General features: G+C 40.7%; 2 protein-coding genes across 2 annotated transcripts in view; both read right to left on the minus strand.

The window, feature by feature from the left end:
- The window catches only part of arhgef10la (Rho guanine nucleotide exchange factor (GEF) 10-like a), an 89,809-nt gene extending 83,605 nt beyond the window's left edge, over positions 1 to 6,204 (minus strand). Inside the window, exons 1-5 of the mRNA XM_080027029.1 lie at positions 6,194 to 6,204; positions 3,766 to 3,864; positions 3,529 to 3,656; positions 2,045 to 2,140; positions 1,094 to 1,202 (exon numbers count right to left, since the gene is read on the minus strand). Of these exons, the coding sequence (XP_079883155.1) occupies positions 1,094 to 1,202; positions 2,045 to 2,140; positions 3,529 to 3,654 (331 nt within the window). The 5' untranslated portion in view covers positions 3,655 to 3,656; positions 3,766 to 3,864; positions 6,194 to 6,204. The remainder of the gene's footprint in view (positions 1 to 1,093; positions 1,203 to 2,044; positions 2,141 to 3,528; positions 3,657 to 3,765; positions 3,865 to 6,193) is intronic.
- Positions 3,758 to 26,263, minus strand: LOC307249292 (uncharacterized protein; the record flags this gene model as incomplete). Its single annotated transcript, XM_080025941.1, has 5 exons — positions 26,122 to 26,263; positions 13,963 to 14,244; positions 10,942 to 10,969; positions 6,194 to 6,342; positions 3,758 to 3,846 (listed from the first exon to the last, which is right to left on the minus strand). Exons 2-5 carry the CDS (start codon positions 14,237 to 14,239, stop codon positions 3,758 to 3,760), a joined length of 543 nt encoding a protein of 180 aa, XP_079882067.1. The 5' UTR covers positions 14,240 to 14,244; positions 26,122 to 26,263.
- Between the last annotated feature and the right edge of the window lie 250 nt (positions 26,264 to 26,513).

Below are 26,513 nucleotides of genomic sequence, written 5' to 3' on the forward strand. Positions count from 1 at the left end.
AACTATGAAAAGACTTCTATATGCTATGAAAGATAGACGGAGAAAAGAGCAAGAAGTACAGATGCCTATCAGAAAAACAAAAGTCACACAACAATAATGTATCTGTGTAGGGGTAAGAGAGCAGCACACAGAAAAAGACCATCCGACACATTCTCATCTCTGCATTGGCACATTGACATTTAACAGACTAAAAAGAAAAAAAAAAGAAAAAAAAAATCCCCACTTCACCATATAGACATAGAAACCATGAAGCTTCCACCGTTCCAATTAAAGACTTTGGAATGACAACAGAGGATTTCTGGAAAAGAAATATAATGCCGTGAAGATTTCCCTCGATCAACACCCTAAAAATAGCAGCGCCCGGCCTCTTTACCTCTTTGTGATGGCTCGGAGATTTGTCAGAGGCGTGGGTTTGGGTATGTATGGTTTAAGGAGCTGCTCGATACTCCATTAATGGATGGTAATCTCTCTATATTGTTAGTCAACGGGTTCCGATGACACAACCATATGGTATACAGCGTGAGTTGCTTCATCCTTCTCTTTCCCGCCAACATTACTCGACCACTTCATCCCTTTTATAAAAAAATAAAAAAAATGCCTCTCTGTGTAATTTATTATAGTTATAATTAAAAAGGAACTTTCTTTTTCCATTGTGCTTTCATTTAAACTGTGCTTTACACAAGCAACATGCCCATGATTCATAAATTCAACCGTAAGGAGTTACAATACCCAAACTTCACAACAAACACACCCATTAATAAATGTAGTAAAAGAAAAAAATGTGAAGGTGCTACGAGGAACTTTTAAATATTTCTGATACAGTCTAATTTTTCCTCTGATGATCATAAATGACATGTAACAGCAAACGAGACCATCAGTGCAAAGAAAGCTATTTTTGTAAAGTTTTTCTTGATGCCTTTGTCATGGGTACGCTCGTCGCTCACCCAGGAACAACTGCTGGCGTAGTGAAAACACTATCGCTTTTGTCCAAAGGGGGTGCAAGAATTAACACAAACTGAAAGTTCCTCGGAGCACCTTTAAGAAAAAGCCAGCTGCGATGAATTTACAAAGTCTCCCCCCCTTTGCAATTTACCCAATTGGTCTTTTCTCTGCACGAAGGAAACCTTTCTCATGAAGGCTATTTTGGTCTTTTCCAGCCCATCCTTGGTTCCGCTTCTGGCCGCCTTCATGAGCTGCTGAACCTGGTTGGAAGAGCAAGGAGCACACAGAGAGAACAGAGCGGAGCGGTTAGAGTGCGGGGAAAGCGCCATGCTGTGTGAGGAGGACTTGATAACCTACGGAGCTCCCCCCGGAGAGAGATGGAGAGAAGTGGCGCTTGCTCGCTGAGCTCATCATGAATCTCCTCACCATCTGCGACTCCCTGTGGGTCCCCGTTTCAGCCCTCTAATCAGGGAGTGTGTGAGCATATCATAGAGAGATTATGGTACCAGAATGAGCCCCCCTCACATCAGAGTTAAGACAGAGCTGCATTACTCGGTGTGTGTGGGAGAATTCAGTTGACCCAAAATGACTGCACCCAATGGCCATCACCACAGACATCCTTGAAACCAGACCCGGCTGCGCGGACTGAGAATACACCAGGGGAGTAGTATTTTAAAATGATGCTACTTCAGGAAAGTAGGTCATTCATTGGGGGGGAGGCAAGTTGCACTGGTGTTTATGGAATTATCAGCTGAATATTATTTGATTATTCACGTGTCCCATAAATGCGTGTCTTGATATTGACAAGGCAGGGAAAGAGAGAGAGAAAGAGAGAGAATGAGAGAGAGATAGATGGCCAGAAAGTTTTCAAGCAAAGTCACAGTCCAAGTGCTGAGAGAAAAAAAAAAGCTTGAGAGGAATGGTGCAGAGAGAGAGACAGTTAAGCCTTTGAGTCAGCTGAGCACACAACACAGCGTATTTCAGCCCAGGGTGATCATCGGTCCTATTGGCAAACATCTAGCAGAGTTATTTTGAGCTCTGCAAAGAAATGGTTGTGATATGGCTTGTGTAGTTCACTTACTGCCAGGGATTACATATATACCTTGATATCATAGTTGTGCTTGCCAGACAGCCTGATGGCCAGTTCACGCTTGGTCTTGGCACAGCGTTCCCTCAGCCGAAGCACTTCAGGTGAGAGCTACAGGTGTCGGAAGGGGACAGGCGAGGCATGGTAGGGTGGGGCAGGCAGGTCGCGTTTAGCCACAAGAGGCGAAAAAGGAGGACAAAAAAGGTAGGGAAGAGAAAGTGGTAAAAAGGGAAATGGAGGCAAAGTGATCAAGGCAAAAATCAAGCTACGCAACATTGTGAATTAATCTAAAGCATAGAGAGGTGCAGGTTTGGAGTGCTGCTTAAGTCATAGGGGTTATGCTGCATGACACTAATGGAAACTGATTTATTGAAAGATAGGGGGAGCAGGCAGTTTTGGGGGGAATATTAAAGAAGCAGTCTGTCGCAGGCTCTCCCAGGCGACGGCTCGAACTAAAGCAGTGAACTGAACAAGAGGAGAACTTTAGGTACACTTGGTGAAAAATTTATCGGGCGAGACTAATTAAAAAAACAATGTGTTAGTGTGAAGGCTGTTTTAGCAGAAAAGTGTTTTGCCAGGACCTAAAAGTCAAGCTTTCCTTTTTTCTAATTGTTCAACCAGTGCAGCTGAATATTTCCTTTTGTTCAGTGGCCTGGCACAGGCACGTCAAGAGAACTGTCGGGGATTTTCACACAACACCCTCAGGTAATTACCTGAGAAACTCATTTTCACCCCCAATATAATAACAAACAAAAACAATTCCCTCCGGTCTCTCTTCTCTCAAAGCATTGATTTAACTCAGGATTTCCATGGATTACAACGGATTAATATCTATACATTACATACACCTGCAGTCAGTCTTCAATATGTAAAACAATATACTGTATATATATATATATATATATATATATATATATATATATATATATGTGTATAAGTAGTTTATAAATCTATTCATTAATAATTATTCAACTCAGCAAAACACTTTTCTATTAAGTGTGACTCCAAACTTTCCCTAAGCCTGCAAGGATTTGTGCACGTTATAGGCTGGTCAAGCAAAAAGGAAAGTGCAATGTGAATGTGCACACAGTGCCATCATGTGGAAGAGCAGCATTGTGTAGCACTGCTGAACAGCATTCCTGGCAAAGTAGAGGCAAGGAGATCTGAAGCTTTCCAAACAGAGATGCCTCTTGTTTACTTTCATCCCACAATGTAAGAATCAAAACTAGACAGCCTGTTATAGATTTCTCATGTTGTTTATAGTTTCTTCCAGTTCTATACATCAATAAAGATAACTGCACGAGAGAAGCCAGGGATTAAATATTCTCCTTGATTTTTTTGTAAGCGTTGGAAACCCTAAAACAAAACGACTTGGCCACTCATGACTGCATTTAAAATAAACACAGAGATAAATTGTTGATGATTTATCCAAGGCAAACACACACACACACACACACACACACATCAGGCATGAATCCACATACACACGCCAATACTACCTTGCTCCGTGTGGGCACTTTGGTCTCGTTATCAGACTGCTCGTCATAGCTTTCAAACTCACTGGAGCTCCATCCATTGTCTGCACCCACGTGGCCGCCGTCTCTCTGAACATCTTCATAGATCATATCTGCCCAACGCAAACCAAAACATTACACGTCAGAAGTTCCACACGCACCAAGATGCACGAGCGGGCATACATCCTAAACAGGCATCATTCTGTCACAGCAGCTACTGACCTTCATCAGGAGAGAGGGGTTCCTCGCTTGGAACGTCATCGTAAATCACCTCCTCTGAAGCCTCCACCGTCTGTGGCTCAGCTGTAGCCACACACACAGCTGGCAAAAGAAAACCATACATGTTGTTTCTCAAAGTTAACATACATTGTTTTGTTTGATAGTTGCATTTCTTGTTGTAAAAAACTTTTTTTTTTTACATTTCTCCCCTCCAAAAAACAACATGCAGAAATGTATGCCCATACAGCTCCAAAGTAACATCCTTTTGGTTACTCTGTAAAGAAAAATAAGACGTTGGATCTTGAAACATAATCTACATACTTATAGTACAATTTGCAGTAAAAGGTCTTCTTCCTCAAGGCGATCTGGCACATCGCTTGTGTGTGTTGCCATAATGGTTTTGTCCATGCGATACAACATGATTGTATCCAGCTTGTTTGAGCTATTGACCCATTCTATCTCCACGCTCGGCGGGATTTGTCATTAACTGCTTAGAAAGTGTTTCAGCCTAATTTAGCTCAGTGAGCTTTATCGATTTGTTTTTAAACTGTGATTTGTCTGCAACACTTTCTCCTCCTAAGGCCTGAACAGCAACCATCCCTGTTTTCAATTAATCAGATCAGACGTGTGTATTCTATCATGGATCATTTAGCAGTGAGTTCAGCTCTCAAATTCAAAAATAACCTTGGAGAGGCCACAATCCAGGAGATGAACAAAGAGCAACAGTATTTCTACAAAATAGGATTAGCAACACAAATGTTCTTTATACCTTGCTCACTTTCCAATGCCTCTGCATTCAGAAAGGATTCTAAAAAAAAGAGAATACAACCGGTTTTGAGCTGTTTTGAGCCTGACTATCAGCGTATCTGCAAACTGGCTGGGTCTCTTGGGAACATGGCATGTTAGTTCAAAATGGGTTGAAACAGAAGCGCCTCACATTCACTTTTTATACTTTTCTTTAACTTTTCTATATAGCAGCAAGACAGTGACACAGTGAATAAAAAAATCAGTAATAGGTCACATTGACACTGCAGGCAATGAAATGAATAAACTGCCATTATAAAATTGGCACAGCTGTTGGAAATGTGAAAGAAAAAAATATATAGAAAAGTGTTTGATTAAAATCAATGTCCCATAATAATAATAATAATGTCACAATGTGCCAAGACCACAAATGAGGAGTGAAGGGACGTGCTAGCTTTTACAAACAAGAAGTTTGCTTTGCATTATGATCAATAGAAAGTACATTTGAACCAGCTGAACCATAGTATGTCTGCATGATACACTATTTTGCAACAGGAGGTTTATAAATATAAATATAAAAATACAACAGTAGCATTGTAATATATTTGTCATTGATTCTCATTGTATGAAAATAGTTTTAATTTATGTTGTTCTAAGTTGGCTTGCTTTTCCCACCCTCTGTGTTGCAGTTTTCGATAGATAAAAGGGAGGTTTAATATTGTTGTATTACTCAATCAGTTTAAATATGCTGTCCCTGTTCACAATGCTAGCAGAGGCACATGTGTGAAAATACATCATAAGAGTAGGACATAAAAAATGTCGCACTGCAATGCAGGGCTCCTTTACATCTCTAATTTCTGAGCCACCTTCAAATAACGGCAGCACTGCTGACTGAGTCGAAATCCAAAAGCAATTTTCCCTCATGGAAATGGTTCTCTATTGATCCTCATCCTGAATTAATTGGATTCATGTCATGTCTGTGTCGAAATCAAATCATGGCAGAGAATATGTGTGTGTGTGTGTGTGTGTATGTGTGTGTGTGTGTGTGTGTGTGTGTGTGTGTGTGTGTGTGTGTGTGTGTGTGTGTGTGTGTGTGTGTGTGTGTGTGTGTGTGTGTGTGTGTGTGTGTGCGTGCGTGCGTGTGTGTGTGTGTGTGTGTGTGTGTGTGTGTGCGTGCGTGCGTGCATGCATGCGCGCGTGTGTGTGTAAGAGTCTGGGGTGTACTGTGTCAGTATTTGTTCGAATGGAGCGTGTGCGTGTTTTGGCACATGAATGCATCCATACGTACAGCGTGTGTGACGTGTGTGTGTGAGTTTGGCCCCTTTCACTGTAGAAATCAATGAACCATAAGATGACCGTAAGCCCGTAATATGGTCTTCTTGCCACCTCCGATCAAGGTCGCCAGATGCGATGTGCAGTAGTACTACTAACAATATACTGGTACACTGCTTTGTATTTCCAATGTTATCCTGGTGGGGTGAACACAGTGCTGTTTACACAACTCCGGAGGCCCAATTGGTTTTCTAACAAATCTTGTCCGCCGTGTGAACACAATAATACATAGGTGAAATGAGGGCCCGAATCCCAAGGCAAGCTTAGGGTTTAATCTTTTTGGTCTGGAAATGGAACTCTTGATCTACAATATAAGGTTCATCACTTCCCTGTCAATATAATTAACTGCCGTTACCTTCAGAGATGTCCCCCGAGCTGGAGTTTGCCTTGACGATTTCTTTGCCGTGGTCTCCTGAATCAGCTGACGGCCTCTGGAGCTTCTCTCCCACACAAGGAGCTGAGGTACCGGGCTGGGCTGCTTCTGCTGCTGCTGCTGCCGGGGCACTGGAAGAGACCCAAATGTTAGCACAGTTAATCTCACACTGAGTGCTGCTGTGTGCCTCATTACAAGTTAATTTGAGTAAGAGGAAGGGCCGGCAGAGTGGCTGGAGGTGAGGGGGAGTGGGGGGGTCAAAATAGTTATTTTCCATCCAAGCATGAAACTCCACACTCCTCCTTAAAGTCTGTCAGAACAACACATTGCAGCCGTCAAATGAATGTGATGTTTTTTTCAAGTAAGTTCTTTGGAGCGGTGTTTCTTTCCATATTGCCAGCTGTGCATTTGAAACCTTCACCTAAGAGGTTGTGTTTCTCTGCTTGGTATTTCGTAGTTAGCACAGATATATCAAAAATCCATTAGAACATTTCAATCCAAAGTTGAAAGAAAGTGAGGGTTAAGGAGAAAAAGGAGCAGGTGGTTGCATCAATTCACTTTGTGTACAAAGTATAATTGATCTGAGATGGTGTATCTTATATGTTGGATAATGTGTCTTCTGGTTGCTTTTCCTTGTACCACTTTTGCATTCATATGATTTTAAATGCGAAAGAAAATTTGTATAATAGCAAGTTCATCTGAGCTAACTACTATCTACAGCTAGAATAAAATACGCTGATGCTATTCACAGTGTGGAACAAATATATGTTACAGATTAACTCTGCCTTTTGACAATGACACAATAACTGTATGTTGTGAAAAGTTGTATAATAAACAACTTCAGTATGTGGGAAAAGTGATATACTGATTTAAAATAACTTTAACAAAGCCACGTGTTGAAAATTATATATAATCACACCTACTGCTGCTTGTCACTTAACGTGCCCCTGAGCACTGTCGAATGATTGGCTGCCGTGCCTGCGGCTTACCATAATCATTACGGGCTTTTCTGAATGAAAACATGCCCTGAACCAGCAATTAAAAAACACACTCCAACATCACAGGGAGGATTCTTGTCGACACAGCTATTACATGGCCAATGTTGATGCTGCCAGTGAGGGATTGTCCTCCCCCACATGACTGATAATATGACAGGATCCGGCGTGTAGGAGAGACCCATCTTCACTAATTAAATCTGTTCCTCTCTGCTAAAGACCAGCAACGCTTGCAATGCCAACAGCAGCGGGCCACTCAAGAGTGATGGGCAGCCCTCCGTCAAACAAGACAAGCCAGGGAAAGAAAATGTACACAAAATGTTGTCATTCTGAGCTGTAGAGGAGCCGGCCTTGCAGACTTCCTACTTTGCAGTGGCAGTGGGAGAGTAGAATAATATCTGTTCAACCATCTTACAACACATTGTCTTTCCTTGTAGGGTACAGCACCAGGTGAGCAAAACGTATTATGAGTCATAAAGAAAGCAAAGCATGGACTGAGTAGAAATAACAGTGGGTCAACAAGTGGGTTGCCATACACAAAATCCTGATAGAAACCAAACGTGAATCATTTACATAGTGGCAATAAAAATAAGAAATCTGAAAGGACTAGATATTCTATAGCTACCGCAGCAAACCCCAAATGGTCAAAAAACAAAGGATTAAAGGGTTACAATATATGGTAAAAATAACCATATAATTGCAAGAATAGCGTATTAGAGATTATTAACTTTATATAAATACGGTCCTAGTTCTGTTTGTGTTTGTACCATGCTATCCCAGCTAAAAACCACACCACATATCTGTTAGTAGATGAAATGCCCTGCTAACATTTTATATTAGAGCCACTGATAGCCATTTGGTTTTGAAGTGATGTCAAGCTGCAGAAGACCACAAAATATAACCCCACTGCATTCTCTATGACGCCGGATCGTTTATCTCAATCTGAAGAACAACAAAGATCTTGAAACCATATGAAAGCAAAACAAAGGGCCATTTGTCAACGCAGTTCGTAGGATAAACTGATCTGTCGCCCATTAATACTGCTTGTGCGGGGACAAGAGTGGAGCCAGAACAATAGCTACACAAAGCTCGTCTGCCTGATGCCTCTGTGTGCATTCATGCCTTGGTGTGAGCGATTTGAGCGGGGTGAGCTATCGATCTCAGCTCTTTTGCATATCCCTTCACAACTGTTCTCTTCCTATGAGCTCGGGTGAGTCATATAGCTCAAGGAGGGGGAGCAGGAATCACTTTTCAATGCAAATGACATTGCCTGGGGCAGAGCACAGCCTAAAGAAGAGGCTGACTGAATGCAAATCTCACACTTCCATCTGTTTCCATTCCCTCCAACTACTGTGCCAGGGCAGTACTACTATAGCTCTACCTGTATTGCCCCCCTGGCCTCCCGTGAGCATTGCAGTTCGTTATTATAACTGCACACAGGCATTGTGCCGACCATACTGATGGAGGTCTGTTTGTCCTCAGGTCATAAATCTCCTCCATAAAACAACCGCCCACGCTAAACATTGAACCCTTTCCCACGGTGCAGCCCAGTCTTATAGCTTAAAGTTGTTCTGTATACATGAAAGACTTCAATTAGCTAGAGCATTCAATGTTTTTGGTCCATGGCCTCTCTTGATTTTTTTTTAAACAGGTTTGCTCCCTAATTCTGCTTTTACAGTATCATCTTTTCATTTTGCTTTCCCAGCACGTCTATCTAAGGAGAGTACAACAAGGTTATAGGCAGGTCTTTAAAACAAGTAGTAAATAAATGTGTTCTGTTGTCTTGGTCGGATTCGTTCCTTCACAAGGGCAAAAGAGTAAAGTTCTTCAAGGCTGACGAAGGGCAAAAAGAAGGTAAGACCACGCAAAGAAAGTTGAAGTAAAGTTATAATCTCCAAGTGTCGAGCTCTGTGTAAATAAAACTGAAGCATACATGCCACGTTGTCATGGTATCCGTGGTGTTAATGGGGTCCCTGTGCAATGCTTTTAATGAAAACTATCTGTCAAGGGGTAGAATAAAAACTGAAGTCACAAGTAAATGCTGGCATCAAACAGTGGGGCGCTCATGGAAACTCACAGGACAGAAAAGGCTGCACTGAGCCTAATAGCTGTAACAAGCTGAAGTGCTGTCATTGCAGTGTTGGGAAGAACCCATAATTCTGCGACAACAATCGCAAAGTAATTTTTGCCAATATTATTTCAAAACTGCTGACAGACCGGGTGGATGTGCTGACAATTTTAACACCTTGATGGTGGAAAGTGCTATTGATAGCCTTTTTTTCTAAAAGGCAGACTATTGACTAAAGCAAAGTGGAAATGTGCACTCAGCAGAAGTCTCCTGCATGTGAAATTGACCTCACTGTGACTCTATTGCCGGTGCCTATAGCACACACACACACACACACACACACACACACACACACACACACATACAGTATGCGCATAAGCCCACACATATGCAATATTTCATGCACACACACATACTGTTCATGCACATACACACACGGTTACACTGGAAAGCCCACAGCAATCCCAACAATGCGGGTAAAGGCACACTTTCAATAGCAGGAGCACAGGTGGTGGGCCTCACCAAAACTAGGGCCCTTCATCGCTTCCTCATGCAGGGGGATGATATTGATAAAAATATTTAATGGTTTTATTTAGCTTAGAACAGAAATAAATCTCAGAACTGTCTGTTGTTGGGGCCATTCAAAACATGTGAATATGTTTCCAGTGTATGAGGGCGGTGCGTTAGAGCCAGAAACAATATGACTATATTTATTTCATTTTGTTTTATACTGCCTGAAAGTATTTTGATTGCCTTTGGCATCAAAACTGGGATGATAAAGTATTGTTTGGAAAAAACGCTGTCTGGCTGTCGGTCTGTCAGCTCTGGGCGGCTGTTCTGTAGGTGACTTTGATTGGTGACCTCCCTGCAGACAGGGGAAGGCGCAATGACAGTTGCCTGAGAGGAATCAATAAACTATCAGGTTATCATTTACTGTGCTAAGGCCTTGAAGTTATTGAATCATGCAGCTGGTTTCAGTTTACATGCAGAGGTTTTTATGTATACAAGTCTTAATGGCTCTGCACACTCACACAGGTGTTTTTCAGTGATGCTGGCTGATTAGACCTTCAGCCCGGTGATATGGCCAGAAAATGTAATAACAGTGAAATCAGACAATATCGATAATTATCACGATAAATGTCAAATCATTCATTCTTTCAAGTTAAAGGCAGATTTGGCTGGCACGTGTCCTCGCCAAAGTTTTGCAGTAGAAAACTTAAGCAGAGAAAACCAACATTGTTTGCATTGTTACATGCTACGAGGAAAAAAGAATTGAATGTGCTGTGGTGAACTGGCTTTTTACTTTGAATTCTGTATGCTAGTAGTGTATAAGCAAGGTAAATCACATTATACTGTATGCAGCATCGTGAATTAGGCAATCCTTAGATTTTCTTTCCAAAATTGTATCAGCAACATCACTTTCTACTTTGACATAACCACTTGTCAGTGTGGATGCGTCATGCCATCTGGCACCTAAATGTTGCAGAAATGCGGCGTACCATCACAGACTGTCATTCCCACTCTGCTGGTGTGTCAGGATGGCGCTTAAGCATGACATTTATCTCAGACATAATGACTTAACACTGATGTGGTGTGCGATGTGGAGTTGACTTTCTCCAACCAACATTTATTCATTTTCCACCATACAGTGATAGGAAGCAACTTACCAGATGGGTGACTCATTAACTGGAACATCTGTCAAAATAAGAAAAACAGCAAACGTGAATCACAAATCACAAATGCAATGTTGTCCAATTTTTGTAGAACAGTCATGTCATTTGCCGAGGTGGGGATCTGAATCTCAGCTGTACTCTACTCTACCCAAAACCGTCACTTTACAATATTATCAAGACCCAGAATTCCCCTAAGCATCTCCACAGCCCACTTACCACACACTGACTTAGTAAAAAAGTGTTTTAATTAAGCACTAATCGCTTCACTTTGTCCAACAGAACTTCTCTAAGAACTAAATCTCCCTCCTTATCTGGGCATGTAATTACGTACGGCAACATTTATTCAGGTAGTAAATATATCATACTTTTATCTACATAACTTCATCCAATTAAGTAGGGAAGTTAACTCTGCTCTCCTTTGCCCGTCTGCCTGAAGCCGTAATTAGATACTGTTAAGTAGAGATTAAAAACACATACAAGCAGCTGAAGTCACTCGTGGCACACTTGTGGCTATGGGAAAGATCAGATAACATTAACTAAAGTAGAAAACATAAAATTTGTAATTTTGGGCTTATCAAAAATAGATTATTGCGCAGTGACTAAGTAGTAAGTGGCATGGTGTTATGGTCAGCAGCAGTTTGATAAAGGGAATAGTGCTTGTGGGTTTTAATGGTTACAGTACAGGAACTTTAAGCACTATCCTACATTTCTACAATAACAAAATGGTTTGAATAACACTGAAATAAGCCAGATAGTGTGTCCAAACCCATCAACATTGGTTAAAAATAATACATGTATTCAATTTCCTGGTATTCGGTTTCCCCTAAATTGCCAGATTCATGGACCAAAAAGTGCTAACAATTTGCAGAAAATAATATTGAATTTGTATTTAACTTTTTTTTTTCTATTCTATTTATGCTACAGGGTGGCCAACCAGTCAGAGACAAAGAGCCACATTTCTAACTGTGTTACTGCAAAGAGCCACATCGTACACACGGGTACACACAGTGGCGATTCCAGGAAATTTTGACTGGGGGTGGCCAAGGTGGGCCACAGAGTTAGAGTGGGGTGGCCATCGCACCCCTGAATGAATAGCATGTGATATGCTGTACAACCAATTCAAAGATGATTTATAATCCCAAATGCCCACATCATGTTAGTATCCATTGTAATGTTTGTCAGAAAACTAAACCCCTGAAGGGGGGTCTGGGGGCATCCCCCCCCAGAAGATTTTTTTTGTGTTTTTAACATGTAATCTAAGCATTCTGGTGCATTCTGGCGAAGATAATAAAGGAAAAAGTCAATATTTATTTCAGCTCAGATGAATAGTAAAATTAGCAAGACAACATAACTTGCTAGCAGCCAGATGCCTAACAACTGCACAGAGGGATGGATGACCACTAGCTTTTGACCAAATATCTTGCTAAAAAAATAAACCTTTATTTATGAAAGTCTGCCCTTGCTAAGAACATGTTACACTCGCTAACTACAAACTTTAATTTTTTTATTCAGATTTCAAAAATCTGCTGGGACACGTGCCTTTACACATGCATGGGTGGCACGCATGTCACAAGCACACTTATGCTGTTTTCAAGACCTTTGCTGACCAGAGACCAGTTCTAGTGCCTACCATTAATTTAGTAATTGAAAATTGAAAACTGATCTCATATCAGTGGATTGGAGTGTTTGTGTGATGAACTTGGCAACTACCTATCAAAAAAAGTTAAGAAAGAAAAAAAAATACATATCATCTCTGAACTAGGATACATATCAGGAAAAAAATGTAATTAAAATTAAAATAAAAAATAACATTTGAACTGGGGGGGGGGGGGCACTGGGGTGGCCAGTAAGATTTCAGGGGGGGGGAAGTTTTTATTTTCGCGGGGAGCTTGCACATGCATGCACAAGCATTATTTATTAAAAAAAAAAAAAAAACAGGGGGCCCCACACTAGGACTTGAAACGGGCCCCCAGATCGTTAAGGCCGCCCCTGTGATAATGACAGGACTGGACTCCTACAGTACTAAAGACGACAGGGCAGTCATTTTCAACAATGAACATTGTGTGCACTGCCTCACACACAAACTCTCAGTTCAACCAAGTCCACAAACAAAAATATAACAATTTAAAATAGCGTTTTTCTCTTACTATGCATGTTGCTTTGTGGGACTTACTTTTAGCATGGAGAGAGGTGAAGTGGCGCCGAAGATTTGAAGCCTTGAAATGCGCAAATGACACCTGGCATATAAGGCAGAATGGCTTGGTATAACGTTCAACAAAAAATATGAACTCTCCCACTCTGTTTCGGAGCGAACTTGACACAAATAGTTTACTCACGGAAAACCTCCCTCCAAGCTGAGCGGGCAGTTTTATGTTGCGTCCGCACCAAACGTTTGCGAACGTTATGTTGCGTCCTCAATTAAACATTTGCGAACAGGCATACACATAGGGCCTACACATTAATAAAATAAAAAAGGAAATAATAGACAACATGTAAAACGAACGTAAGAGCCGCATGAAACGTTTGCGAACATGCACACACATAGGCCAACACAAAAAAAAAGTATAAAAAAAAAAATAAAAAAAAAATTATAATCACATAATTTGATATGAACTGAAGAGCCGCACGAAGCTGGGCAAAGAGCCACATGCGGCTCGCGAGCCTCGGGTTGGCCACCCCTGGATAATGCTACACTACATTTATTTTACTCTACTTCAATGTAGTGGTTATAGGTACTACATACATATACAGTAAAAAGGTTTAATCAAAAACACATCAGCTTGTAAAATATCATGCATTGTTAAAAAAACAAATAAAGTAGGATAGGTAGCCTTAAAATAATTCCCCCTCTACCATCAACATCTACTAAGAGACAATGCATCAGTAACCATGCTCTAACATTAGACAAAATAGTATAGCCAGCTGACCTAGAGCTTCATCATGTCTACGAGAGAACAACCAAGATCGATTCAACAACAGCTCTTCCAACTATCATTAACCCTGAATATCTGTTACCTGCGGTAGAACTTGAAGCTACAGCCTCCTGTCCAGCAGGGGGCGAAGTTTTGAAAAGTTGCGTGTCGTCTGTGCCTGTGTGTGATACACCTTCTGATTTCTCACTGCCCTCCTTTACTGACGACTGGACACCGAGAGAGTCGGAGACGATGCCTTTACTGTTCTCAAGAGGTTTCTCCTCATCCGCGCTGTCCTCAAAGGTAAACTCTTCCCCTTGCTCCTCATCTTCCTCCTCTTCGTCCTCCTTTGCCGGTTGTTGAGAAATCACAGTAGACATAATCCCTGGAATGGGCAGAATAAATTCAAGGTTAAAAAGTATGGCTGAAAAAGTGAGATGTCCACCGTTTTAGTTCAAAGTGAGACATATAGGCCATATGGGGAAGAAATGTTTATAATATATGATCAAAACAGAAGGTAATTGAAAAGATAATGCTACTTAAGGCTTAATTACAGAATGATAACTATTTATTTTTCATACAAGAGAACCTGAATATGATATGATCATGTTTATTCCAGCTAAAAAATCAAAAGCACAGTCAATAAATGCTCCTGCAGTTCTCCTGTAATAGGCCATACTTCATACGAACTCTGCAATTATTGCTTTAACCTTTATGTGTTATGCCCAGATGATTATTTGATAAAGGAAAAACCTCACACGTCGGCTGAAGGGCTGGAATGTTCTGTGGTCCTTGTAAACATACCAAAGCTGCTTAACAAAACCAGCCGCATTTCAAACAACGATAAGATAAGAAAAAACAGTGTCGCATGACAAAACATTGACCTGAAAAAAGCTCTTTATCCAGTTTGCAACAAGAAATGTTCAATTGTGTGTTCCTCAGTCAGTACATTCAGCAAAGTGTACATAGTGTTTTCTCTCAGTGCATAAAAATACCCTCCATCTGGCAACTTTTTTCAAACTGTTTGACCACATAAATGAAATATAAAGATATGCAACTACTCCGTAAACCAGGTACACTGAGAAATAAACACAGTGTAATCCTAGCACTATCAACACTACATATGGCCATGTGATAGACTGTTAGTTACATCAAAGAGTCTGGCAGGGACTTAGTGACAGATTAATTAAGATATCTACACAACCACTGGTGAAAACATGTGCCCTAACATTGCAGACCTCAATTATCTAGGAGGCTAATTTCATTGTGTCTTATCAATGACAACAGGTATGACAGCAAATGATATGAAATATTCTAGGAATTAATTAAAAATTAATTGAAACTCATCAGTACAGTTTTACGGTGATTTTGGACCCCTGGTGCCTTCTCAACAAATAACAGGGCGTGTAAATTATTACCTGTAAACATGTAAATTAGATCTGTTGTTGGCATATTTGTTTTAAATCGAAACAGATTCATTGTAATAAAACACATGTCCTCAATGTCTTACATTGCTGCTTACAGTAATTGTATCATTATTTCTCAAGGTGGGGATTTTCAATGAGTCAGTTTATGAACATGTTAGCGAAACCCCCCTCCCCGCATCTGCTTTGCATTTTGATTAGCACCAAACTGCTTCCAATGCTGGGACATGCTTAGGCCTGATTGGGTAGTTTGTCTGTGCTCCTTAGGGAGAATGACAGCATGGAGCGAAGGCTTGCTAAACATGGGCCGGATGCGCGGGAAAACAGCCCTGAAGCAAAGTGCTTGTGGATTGTGAAATTCACTGTCAGCTCTTTTTGTTTAACCTAGATTCACAAGGGCAGTTAAGGCTCTCGTTATCTTTTACCACCGCTTACTGACCGCTGAATGTGGACATGATGACTTTTAGCCAGTCACGTAGCCAGTAATGGGCCTGGCTGGGTGGAACCAGTAAATAAATAAAAACTGAATATATCCTAATGTTTTGTTTGTGTTTAATTTGTCTTCGGATTTAAATCGAACTGTTGCTAACTGGCTTTTCAGCAGGCGTATAACGTTACAGCCACAACAATGGCTAAACAATGTAGTTTATTGCCTTATTTAAAAAAAGCAAGTGTTGAGAAAGAAGACACGTCTCTGCCTCCATCGACTGAGTCCACAGCCCAGCTGCACGAACTCATTAGCCCAAAAAGATGGTTAGCCCAGCCGCTTTATTTGTAGTGACAACACGTTCTCATTTCCAACTCGTAAAATATTGGGTCGATATTGAATGTATGCAATTCACACTTTCGAGACAAAACAACCCAATATATAAGCTAGTTAAACCATTTGATTCATAGATCTCCAGAAATAAAGTTACAGTGTGGAAGCATTATTCTGCACAGGTGTATTTACTTCTGTGCGGTGCATGCAACATTTTGGAGGGTATGGCAGTTACTCGTCATAACACAGCTGCAAATACATTTAGCAGGAATTTGGAGAGGTTTGTGTCTTTACTGTTGTGTGCAGCCTTTAGAGACTGAGCTCTGATGGTTGAGCATTTTTTACAGTGTATTGCTATTGCATTTGATCAGTCGCAGTTTTTTCAGTTAGTCCTTTAATCCTTTATTCAATTTTGGAGTTATTTTTTTTCTTGCAAAACATGGCCCATTCACTTGTGCACCTGCAAGTACAGGAATAGTGATGGCTTTGAATCCTGAATTACCACCATGTGTATTTTAGAAGTCCTCAATATATAATTTTCTTTTTCTTTGAAATAAAAGTTCAGTAAAGAAAACAAATCTCCGGTTGTTTACAAGGTATGCAACACCAGCCTTTGGAACCAGACGCCTCTTCTGTACCACACATACCATTTCTCCAGTCAGCATATTCATTGGTCAAATAAACAATGATTCTTTTGTGGAAGGAAAAACTTCTGCTCAGCCTAAGAAAGCATTGTTTCTACATTTGTCACTGCAGTACCGATTAGCTCACAGGTCATGGGACATGGCTATAGGGGGGTCTATGTTGGATGGCTCATATAACTTTTTCCTCTTTGTTGGGCCAGATGAAAGCAGCATCCCCATTGGGTGAACATTATATCATATAACTATCAGTGTCAGATTGTATTCAAAGTTATTGCCACTATATACTTCCACAGATGAAAGCCATGTTGACTCTACAATCATTCTTGATTGTTCACTGGAGGGAATTAGACACAGCAGGCATAAAAGCAACCAGAGATCCATTGATATTTTCCCACATTATTACAATTCACAAGACAGCTGGGGGGCCTTGAATAAAAGTGCATCTTGCTAAAGCCCTGCTACAAAGCTGAAACCCCAAAAGTTTTGCACTTAAAAGGCGCTCCTCAGAATCCTAATGACAGGTACTCTGAACAACCGCCTTTGAGGGAAGGCATTTGGACAAGCCATCAAACAGACTCAAGCTTAAGAAAATAAAGAGTCTCGGGAGTGGTACTGTGTGAAAGCTATTCTTGAGGGGAAAATAAGATACATCACAGAATAGAGATGAAACCAACTCCTACACACACCCTGTCCATGACCTACATAGAGCTCTGAAAAACTCTCCCGCTGTGCACCAAATGTGGTAATGAGTGGAGGGATGTTTTGTGTGTACAAAGGAAAAAGTGAGGTATGTATGTGTGCACTGTCATGGGAGATATACCAGGTCACACATATGGAGTGTACATTCTGGAGTGTCAACTTCAAAGTTAGATTATGTCTTGTATTAAACGCAGTTCTTGAATTTGCATATTGAGTGGTGTTTTTTATGTATTTGTTATCCCTCACTTTTTTTCCCTTTCAAATTACGCAATCGTTGATTACTGAGTTGGATTTTGTCGGTAATTGTCATTTGATTCATCTTGCCTGATTCTTCTATCTCAGCTGCCTATTGTAATGCACATCATGTCACAAAGCAGTGAGGATATGCAATCCACTTAAAAGACATTAAAGAGAGAAAAAAAGAGTTCCGTCACCAGTAGCTGAACTTTTAAAGCTTTAATTTGGGATTTCGCCAACCTGCTGGGCTGCATATTTAGTTCTAGCCACTGATTTACAGACTTGTTATGTTTGCCCAACTGCAGACAAAGCGCACAGCCATTGGTCAGTTGCAGTCAGTCGGGTATATCAATAGACAACGGCAGAGGACAGCAGCTGGGACGACTGAATAAACACAGCATTGGAAAAATCTAACAGAAAGCCACTGAGATTACCCACTACTTCAGGCTTTTTTTCCTTGACATCAAATTGCACACAAACACCCAGAGGACAATGAGAGGCCAGCCGACCCCTGACAACAACAAACAGTGCCAGGCAGAGACGTTTGGGCCTCTAGCGCTCCCTTCTTGCTTCAGCTATTCCCTGAGGGCTTCCTATATCAGAAGATACCAATGTGACACTGCCAATTTAGGATCTGCAAACAGCTCCTTTGAGAACATACGGAATATGTCTTTCTTCGGCTGTCAAAAGGCATAACAATCTGAGTGCGGGAGGCTGTTCACAGACATTTGTGGATTTTTCATGGATTCCCCTTAAACATAACGTTGTTGCCCTACCTAAGATGTTAGGGGCACAGAAGCAGCTAAGCCTATTGCATTATATATTATGAACATTATGAATATTTTAAATTTCACTTTTAAATGAATTTCTGAGGACTGTCTGCCAAAGCCATGTGGAATATCATATCACTCGGTAAACAAAATATGATAAGAGGGTTTTCTATGCATATTTGAGATAGTTTACTCCTACTTTCCCCCCTCAGGTCTGCTGTCATGTTGCTACTGTTGAGACAGGGATGCATTATTCATTCAGGAGCCAGACTGGCCTTCATATGCCCTCTGCCGTACAGAAGAGTTCCAGTAAATGCCAGTCCGTGACAGCAGTGATGTGTTGGCAGTGTCACATTAGCCAAGGACACATTGGGAGTAACCTTCACCTCCCATCTGCTATTTGTGCTCACAACACAATGGTGTGTGTGTGTGTGTGTTTCTGTGTGTGCTGAACTGTACAAATACTGAACCGATTGGAAAGTACTGAATGTGTTCACCAGATATTGATTTAGTGTATCAAGAAAAAAAAATACTTTTGAAACCAATTAAATAAATATATGTCAAGGTTATTTATTACAAATAAATAACCTTGTTTATTTTGGCCCATGATATGACAGCCTTGGATGAGTTGCATAGGGATAACAAATAAATCCTGTAAGACAAAGGCAGTGCTTTGTCTGCAGAAATGTGACTGGGTTGTTGATCAATGCCGACTACTCTACCAAACAAAACTCAATCTCACTCAGTCTCGTTCCTTCTTTCAAGATTCAAGATATTAGATTTTTTAGATATTTTTTTGTCATATGCACAAATATTACAAGTGCAGTCACTGGCAATCAAATTATATAATACAAAAATGTAATGTAATAGTTAAATGTAAATAAAATAGTATGCTGTTCATGGAATAGATTATCTTAAAATGTAAATATGTTTAAGCAATATGAACAGAAGTGATAAGCAGTGTTAACATAAGCAGAAGTAACATGAGCAGTAAACATACACCTAACTGGCTTGAGGATCCTCACGTCATTTCAAGTTTGTGTCAGTATCAGGTAATGCAGTGACAGTTGTCAGTGCATCAATGGGTTCATTGCAAACCAGAACTGCTAATAGATACTTTGGACCACTTTCAATATTGCCAACTTTCAAAGCTTTGTAATCAAATATAAGCTAAAGATTTTTTTATTTTTTATTTAATATTTTGTTATTGTGTCATGCATTAGAATGCCCAGCCCACAAGGGCTTACAAGACACCATTATAAAACACAGACAGACCAAAAAATAGATGCTAAACAATACTAACATTAATGACATAAACCATCCTGACGTTTCATCCAGGCTTTAGAAACAAAAGAGGCTAACTTATAAACATTAAAGGTAAACAAACATTCCATCCTGACATCATCATTACTCCAAAATATTTCAGGGTTTTGAGCAAACATTCCATTTACAAAAGTTACTCTCAGTTCCTCATAAAAGGGACAATATAAAAGAAAATTAGATTCTCCTAGGTCACACAGTTCACACAGTCGCTGTTCCTCAGGGATATTTTTAAATCTGCCAACCTCAAGTGCCAGGGGAAGGATTCCCATTCTTAATTGGGCAATCAAGGATCTCTGATTTCTTTCAAAGGTTTTTTTATTCATCAAAAAAAAAATTGTAAAGCAAATACAATACAATGATTAATTTTTTTCCCTTCCCCCCCCCCCCCCCCCCCCGTACACACTCCTCCCACATCTCACCCCCACCCACAACCAATCCTGCAGCACACAAAGAAAAAAAAAAAAAAAACCCAATACACAATGTTAGAAAATTACATAGACGAAATACACGCTACAAAAAACAAAAATAAACAATCAATGAAAAAATAAAATAAATAAATAAATAAAAAGAGGGGAGGGGGTAGCTACTCCTGTATTATTGTAGTTGGTTTATCAAAATAATTTATGAAGGGGCGCCAAATTTTGTCAAATTTAATCTCGGATCCCTGGGTAGTATAACGTATTTTCTCTAGATTCATACATGACATAATGTCTTTAATCCAGTGTGAGTGGGAAGGAGGAGCAGGATCTTGCCACTTGAGTAATATAGCCCTACGAGCAAGTAGCGAGGTGAAGGCCAGTACCTTCAGCTTCACTTTAGGCAAGCCCGGATTTGGAGCAATGCCAAAAATTGCAGTAAAAGGGTTCGGCTCTATTTGATACTGCAGTACTTCAGAAATTGTTTGAAAAACTGATGTCCAGAACTCAGTCAAGGTGGGACACAACCAGTACATGTGAAAGAGTGATGCCGGTGCGTTCTTACAGCTATCACAGGTCGGGTCTACATCGGGGAACATACGAGCTAATTTAGTTTTAGACATGTGGATACGATGTACTACTTTAAATTGCACAAGAGCATGTCGGGCGCACATGGAGGTAGAATGTATCTGATCCAGGACTGAATCCCACATGTGATCTGTGAAGGCAGAACCAAGGTCCTGCTCCCACAGAGTTCTTATAGCTGCTAATGAGGGGCTATGCAACTTCGAAATAAGGTTGAAAAGCACAGAAATTGAGCCTTTTAATGTGGGGTTTACAGAAAAAAACAAATCGACATGATTGGCTGGCGGTTTGTGAGGGAATTGGGGAATTAACTTCTGCGTAAAATTCCTGATTTGCAGATATCGGAAAAAATGAGTCTTTTCTATACCAACATTTTTTGTCAATTGAGAAAAACTAACAAATAGATCATTAATAAATAAATCACCGATGCATTTTAAGCCTTTTTTATGCCAGATCTTGAATGCACCATCCACAGTCGAGGGAGTAAACAAATGATTAGCTGCAATTGGACTGAAAAGTGAAAAATTCTGCATTCCAAAATTCTTCCTAAATTGGGTCCAAATTCGAAGGGAGTGCTTAATCACGGGACTACTGTTGGGAATCGCCGAAGAGAGTGGAAGTGCGGCGCTTAAGAGGGCAGATAGAGACAATGGGCTAATAGCGCTGGACTCCATTGTTACCCAGACTGGGGCTGAGTCATCAAGGTGAAAATGCACCCAATACATTAAAGAACGGATATTAGCCGCCCAGTAATAGTATTGGAAATTAGGAAGAGCCATTCCACCCGTTTGTTTGGGTCTTTGAAGAAAAGCTTTCCGTAACCGAGGTTGTTTACCATTCCAAATATAATTTATCATTAAAGAGTCAAGGGCCTGAAAAAAGGATTTGGGAAGAAAGATGGGGAGACATTGGAATAGATATAGGAACTTTGGGAGTAATGTCATTTTAATTGAATTTATTCTACCTATGAGAGAGAAAGCCAGAGGAGACCACTTTGATAATATTTGCTTCGCCTGGTCCAATAATTTGAGGAAATTAGATTTAAGTAGGTTTTTAAAATTTCTGGTAAAACATACCCCAAGGTATCTCAGATGGTCTGTCACCACTTTGAGTGGGAGAGCTGTATAATCAAGTTTAAGAGCTTCTTTATTAATCGGAAAGAGTTCGCTCTTACTCAACTTAAGTTTATAGCCAGAAAACTGACTAAAGACCTCCAACACAGAAAGAGCCTCCGGTAAAGAGGAGGCTGGCTTGGCGACAAACAAAAGTAAATCATCGGCGTATAATGATACCTTATGTTCAATTCCTCCTCTCCATATCCCCTGAATCTGTTTGTTACCACGAATGGCAATAGCAAGTGGTTCAATTGCAATAGCAAAAAGGAGCGGGCTCAAAGGACAACCCTGCCGGGTCCCACGGTGCAGATCAAAACTACTTGAGTAACGGCTGTTTGTTAATACTGAGGCAGAAGGACATGCATATAATAATTTAACCCAAGAAGTGAAAACAGGACCCAAACCGAATTTTTCCAGGGTGAAAAACAAATAATTCCATTCTACTCTATCAAATGCTTTTTCAGCATCCATAGAAGCGAGGCATTCTGATTCAGTATTTCTGGGGGAATATAAAATGTTCATTAGCCGGCGGGTATTATAAAATAATTGGCGTCCCTTTATAAACCCAGTTTGGTCAGGAGATATGATAGAGGGAAGAGCATCCTCCAATCTATGGGCGAGAATTTTAGCAAGTATCTTCACATCCGTATTTAATAGTGAAATTGGTCGGTATGATGCACAATCTAGAGGATCTTTATCCTTTTTTAACAACAAGGAAATACAGGCCTGGTAGAACGAAGGCGGGAGTTTACCTGAGTCAAATGAGTCTGAGAGTACTGAACATAAAAAAGGCGATAATTCGGCTGAACATTTCTTTAAAAAGTCAGATGGAAATCCGTCTGGACCAGGAGATTTGCCTGATTGCATAGATGTTATTGCTGCAAAAAATTCTTTCTGAGTAATAGGTGCCTCAAGGCTATGTCTCAGGTCCTGAGAAAGGGAAGGCATGTTCAGGCCACTGAAAAAGGTTTCCATCACCGTTGCGTCTACTGTACAATCAGAACTATACAAATTTGAATAGAATGTTTTGAACTTTTCATTTATCAATTTCTGATCTGATGTTGTACACCCACTTTCTGTCCGTATTCCAGGGATGAGTTGCTTCGCTCTAAATCCGCGTAGTTGATTGGCCAAGAGTTTGCCAATCTTGTCACCATGTTCGTAAAAAGTACTTCTTCTCCTAAGCAACTGGTCAGCAACCTGACGAGAGGAAAGAAGGTTGAATTCTGTCTGAAGTTTTAAACGTTCTTTGTAAAGTTCAGATGAAGGTGAGTTAGCATATTGTCAAGGATCTCTGATTTCTTGGTAAATTTGTTTTAACATATAATTCTGTTTCATAATTATGCTTGATCTGGATATATGTCCGTAATTTCGGTTTTAACATTGTATCATTTAACCATTTTTCATTGAACGCGACAAGTAACTTTTTTCTAATTTCATTGATACTACATGATAAATTATTTCTATAGATATACTGAAAATCGGCTTCTTCAAAGACAGCATGAATCTCTGCAGCCCATGGAGAGTTCTGAACTTTACTCCAAAGGAAAACTTTCTTATTGATCCTATCATCTGACACATTAATAAAACGATTCCACAGTCTAATCATATCACACTTTCTCCTTGTTGTACCAGGAATCCAACCCATGTCACCCTGAGCAGCCAAAGAGGGAACATATTTATGAATACCCAGAAAACAACGTATAGCTCTGTTTTGTACTGCATCTGAAATCCTTCTTTCTTTAAATCTCCATACCCCAGCAGCATCATTCACAATGGGAGAAACACATGCATCATACAATTGAGAGTAAGTAGAATAACCAAGGTCTTTACATATTTTTAACTTAACAACAGAACCCAAAGCTCTGCCAGCTGAATCAGCCAGGAGTTTAATTCTATTTTCATAATTCATAAATTCATCCAGTGGAAATCATAAATATTTATAAACAGATGTATTTTCTTATGTCATATCAGAAAAAGATTTTCTCACTTCTTGGGACATCCTTTTTTTCTAAAATGAATTATCTGTGTTTTACTGTGATTTATAGAAAGAAGTTGTAGCCCACTGTATGCAGGTGTTGGAGGGGTCGCAGTGCCAGACTTTGAAAACCCCAGCCCTGATGCAAGAAATAGACAGGCACTCTCTGCCTGGTACATGCTCTATGCCTTTGAATTCTACGCTTCAAGGTTCAAAGCCCAAGCTGAAATGCCATCATGGTTATTTTTCTCAGTTTTGACACAGCTTCTCCAGAGCCACAGAAGACTTACTGATATTTGCACAGGATTGGCTATCCCCATGGAGTCACCTTTTAAGTGTAAAATCAGTGGAATTCCTCTTCAGTATATTTTAATACACAGGTCAGGTGGGGCATTCGTCGGCTAATTGTTTTGATAATAAGTATATAATATAATATCAAGTATTTGCAGAAAAGACATTGAATCTGAATGTATTGAGTTTTGTATGTGTCATGAATGTGTATGATTGTAGCAATGATCTTTGTTGTGCAAATTAAAATAGTAAAAATTAAGAAGAAGGCGACCAAAATTAGTTAAAACCATTCCCCCATTGAAAGACAAAGCTCCAGGATTAGGTTTCCTTTGTATGCATTAGCTACCTCTTCTACCAAAATGAAGTCTATTAGACAACAGTATCATTTCAGGACTCCAACTGGGGACCACAAAGTGCAGAACAACGATAGTTATTTGAACTACACGTCCTTCTCTAAAATGTTTGATGTAAACAGTCTCTTAAAAAATGAATTCTGGATTTGACAGGTGCAGCAACCACACTCTTGCATTCCCACAGTAAGTTGTTGCCTTAGGCAACATTCATTGTGTTTGTTTGATGGAAGCTTTTGTGCAGCCTCAGGTTGCAAGGTTTGTTTTCAATATCACTGCAAAAGCTCCTTTGCTGTCCCAGTCAAATCAGATATCACTTATGAAAATATACTCTTGGATAAAAGTGTTCAGCAGTTTTTCCAGGAAGTGTCATACGATGCTTTAAATATTGGACAAAGTAAACTTTCCAACATTCAATGCAAGCTTAAGCTGAGGCTGTTCGGTGATGATAATGGGCAGTTCTTTCAACTGGCCTCATTTGCTTTGGCCTTTCGAGTGTGGGACCACTAAATACTGTAGATAATCCTCAATTTACAAACATCACTGAATTCCTCCTAGTTAATTATCTGACATTCCCAGGGGAAAGTAGCCAGTGTGTCATACAGTACACCAGTAAACATTTGGCAGGCGTGTCAACACTATCAAATGAACAACTGTGTACTTGAGCACCAAGGCCTTACATGTGTGTACATATAATTGCATGAGTGCAAGTTTTCATGGGTGAATGTGTGACAAAAAAAAGGAAGAGGGTTCCCATTGATAGTGAAGTCTTTGTGGTAGCTTCGGACCATGCGTGTGTGGATTGTTGATCTCACTTGGAAGTGCTGGACTGTGACTAAGGAGAAAAGAATCTGACACAGTGAGTCAATGGAGTTTCTCTTTAAAAAAAAGAGAGAAAAAAAAGGCACTTGGACATCCGGCAAGTGAGGCAGAAACAGTGCCCTAGCCCCCAAAATGCAAATTACTTGGTCAAAGGTCCCCGTCTCTTCCCCCTCTCTCCTCCCTGCCTCCCCTCTCCATTCTGCTCAGTGTATAGAAGGCAGCGTGAAATCCATCCTGGGAGGGGCTATTGTACTCCGGGAAGTAACCGTCAAACTGGAATGGTTAAGGCCGGGTCTGGGCCAGGGACATCTCTTTTTATAGACCTGAGGCTGTGTGGAAGAAGAGCAGTGCAGATATCCAGCCAGCCCAGAGCCAGAGGTGGATTCTGGGATGAGCTGCCAGTCCCTCAACCCATCCTTCCTGCTGCTGGTGTCTTGTCTGTCTCAGGAACTGCTGCTGCTGCTATCATAACAAGGCCTTCGCCGGCTCTCTTAAGGCAGGCTCAGGTTTAATCGCCCGTGATGGTGTGTGTGTGTGTGTGTACTCTGCCAAAGGGCCGCACCATCATCCTCCTTTCCTTTTTCCTCCTCCACCTCTCCCCCTGTCCTCTCAGCTGCCCCCTTTAAAGCTGTCGGACTGAGACAGAGAAGCTAACTGGCACAGCAACCTCCCTCACTCCCGCTCCATCAATGCCCCCCCCCCCCTCCCTGGACCAAATCTGCTGTAGTTGCAACATGCTAACCATGTTGTGTGTGTGTGTCTGTGTGAGGAAAGAGGGGGAGGAGACACAGAATGAAGGAAGGAGAGAGGGAAATTGTTTAGAGGACAACAAATATATTGCTTCTCACCTCCTTTGCCTTCAGTAGTATGTCCTCCCGAGAAGCTTCAGGCACTCCCTGGGTACCCTTTGAAATCCCGGTGACCACCCATACACTCTAGAGTCTTTACCACAATGCCGGGGTCCAGCACACACTCATCCTCTGAAAGTCTCCTGCGAGGGGCTGCAAGTGGTCTGAAAGCAGGCTGGAATTATCCTCTTGCTGTTTACTTTCCCACACAACTTCTCCCCCTTGCACCGTGTGTGTGTGCACTATAGCAGCTCTAGATGAGGTAAACCCTCTATGCTCCCTCCTACTTTCCCTTCCGCCTCTCTCTGGTTGTGTTCCTCCCTTCTGTCCCTCTCTTTTTTTTGGATGGGTCCTTTCTTTCACCCCCTCTGTCCCTCCAGCCTCATTCTGTC

The sequence above is a fragment of the Ammodytes marinus genome, assembly GCF_949987685.1.
Source record: "Ammodytes marinus genome assembly, chromosome: 4".
In the NCBI taxonomy this organism is placed as follows: Eukaryota; Metazoa; Chordata; class Actinopteri; order Uranoscopiformes; family Ammodytidae; genus Ammodytes; species Ammodytes marinus.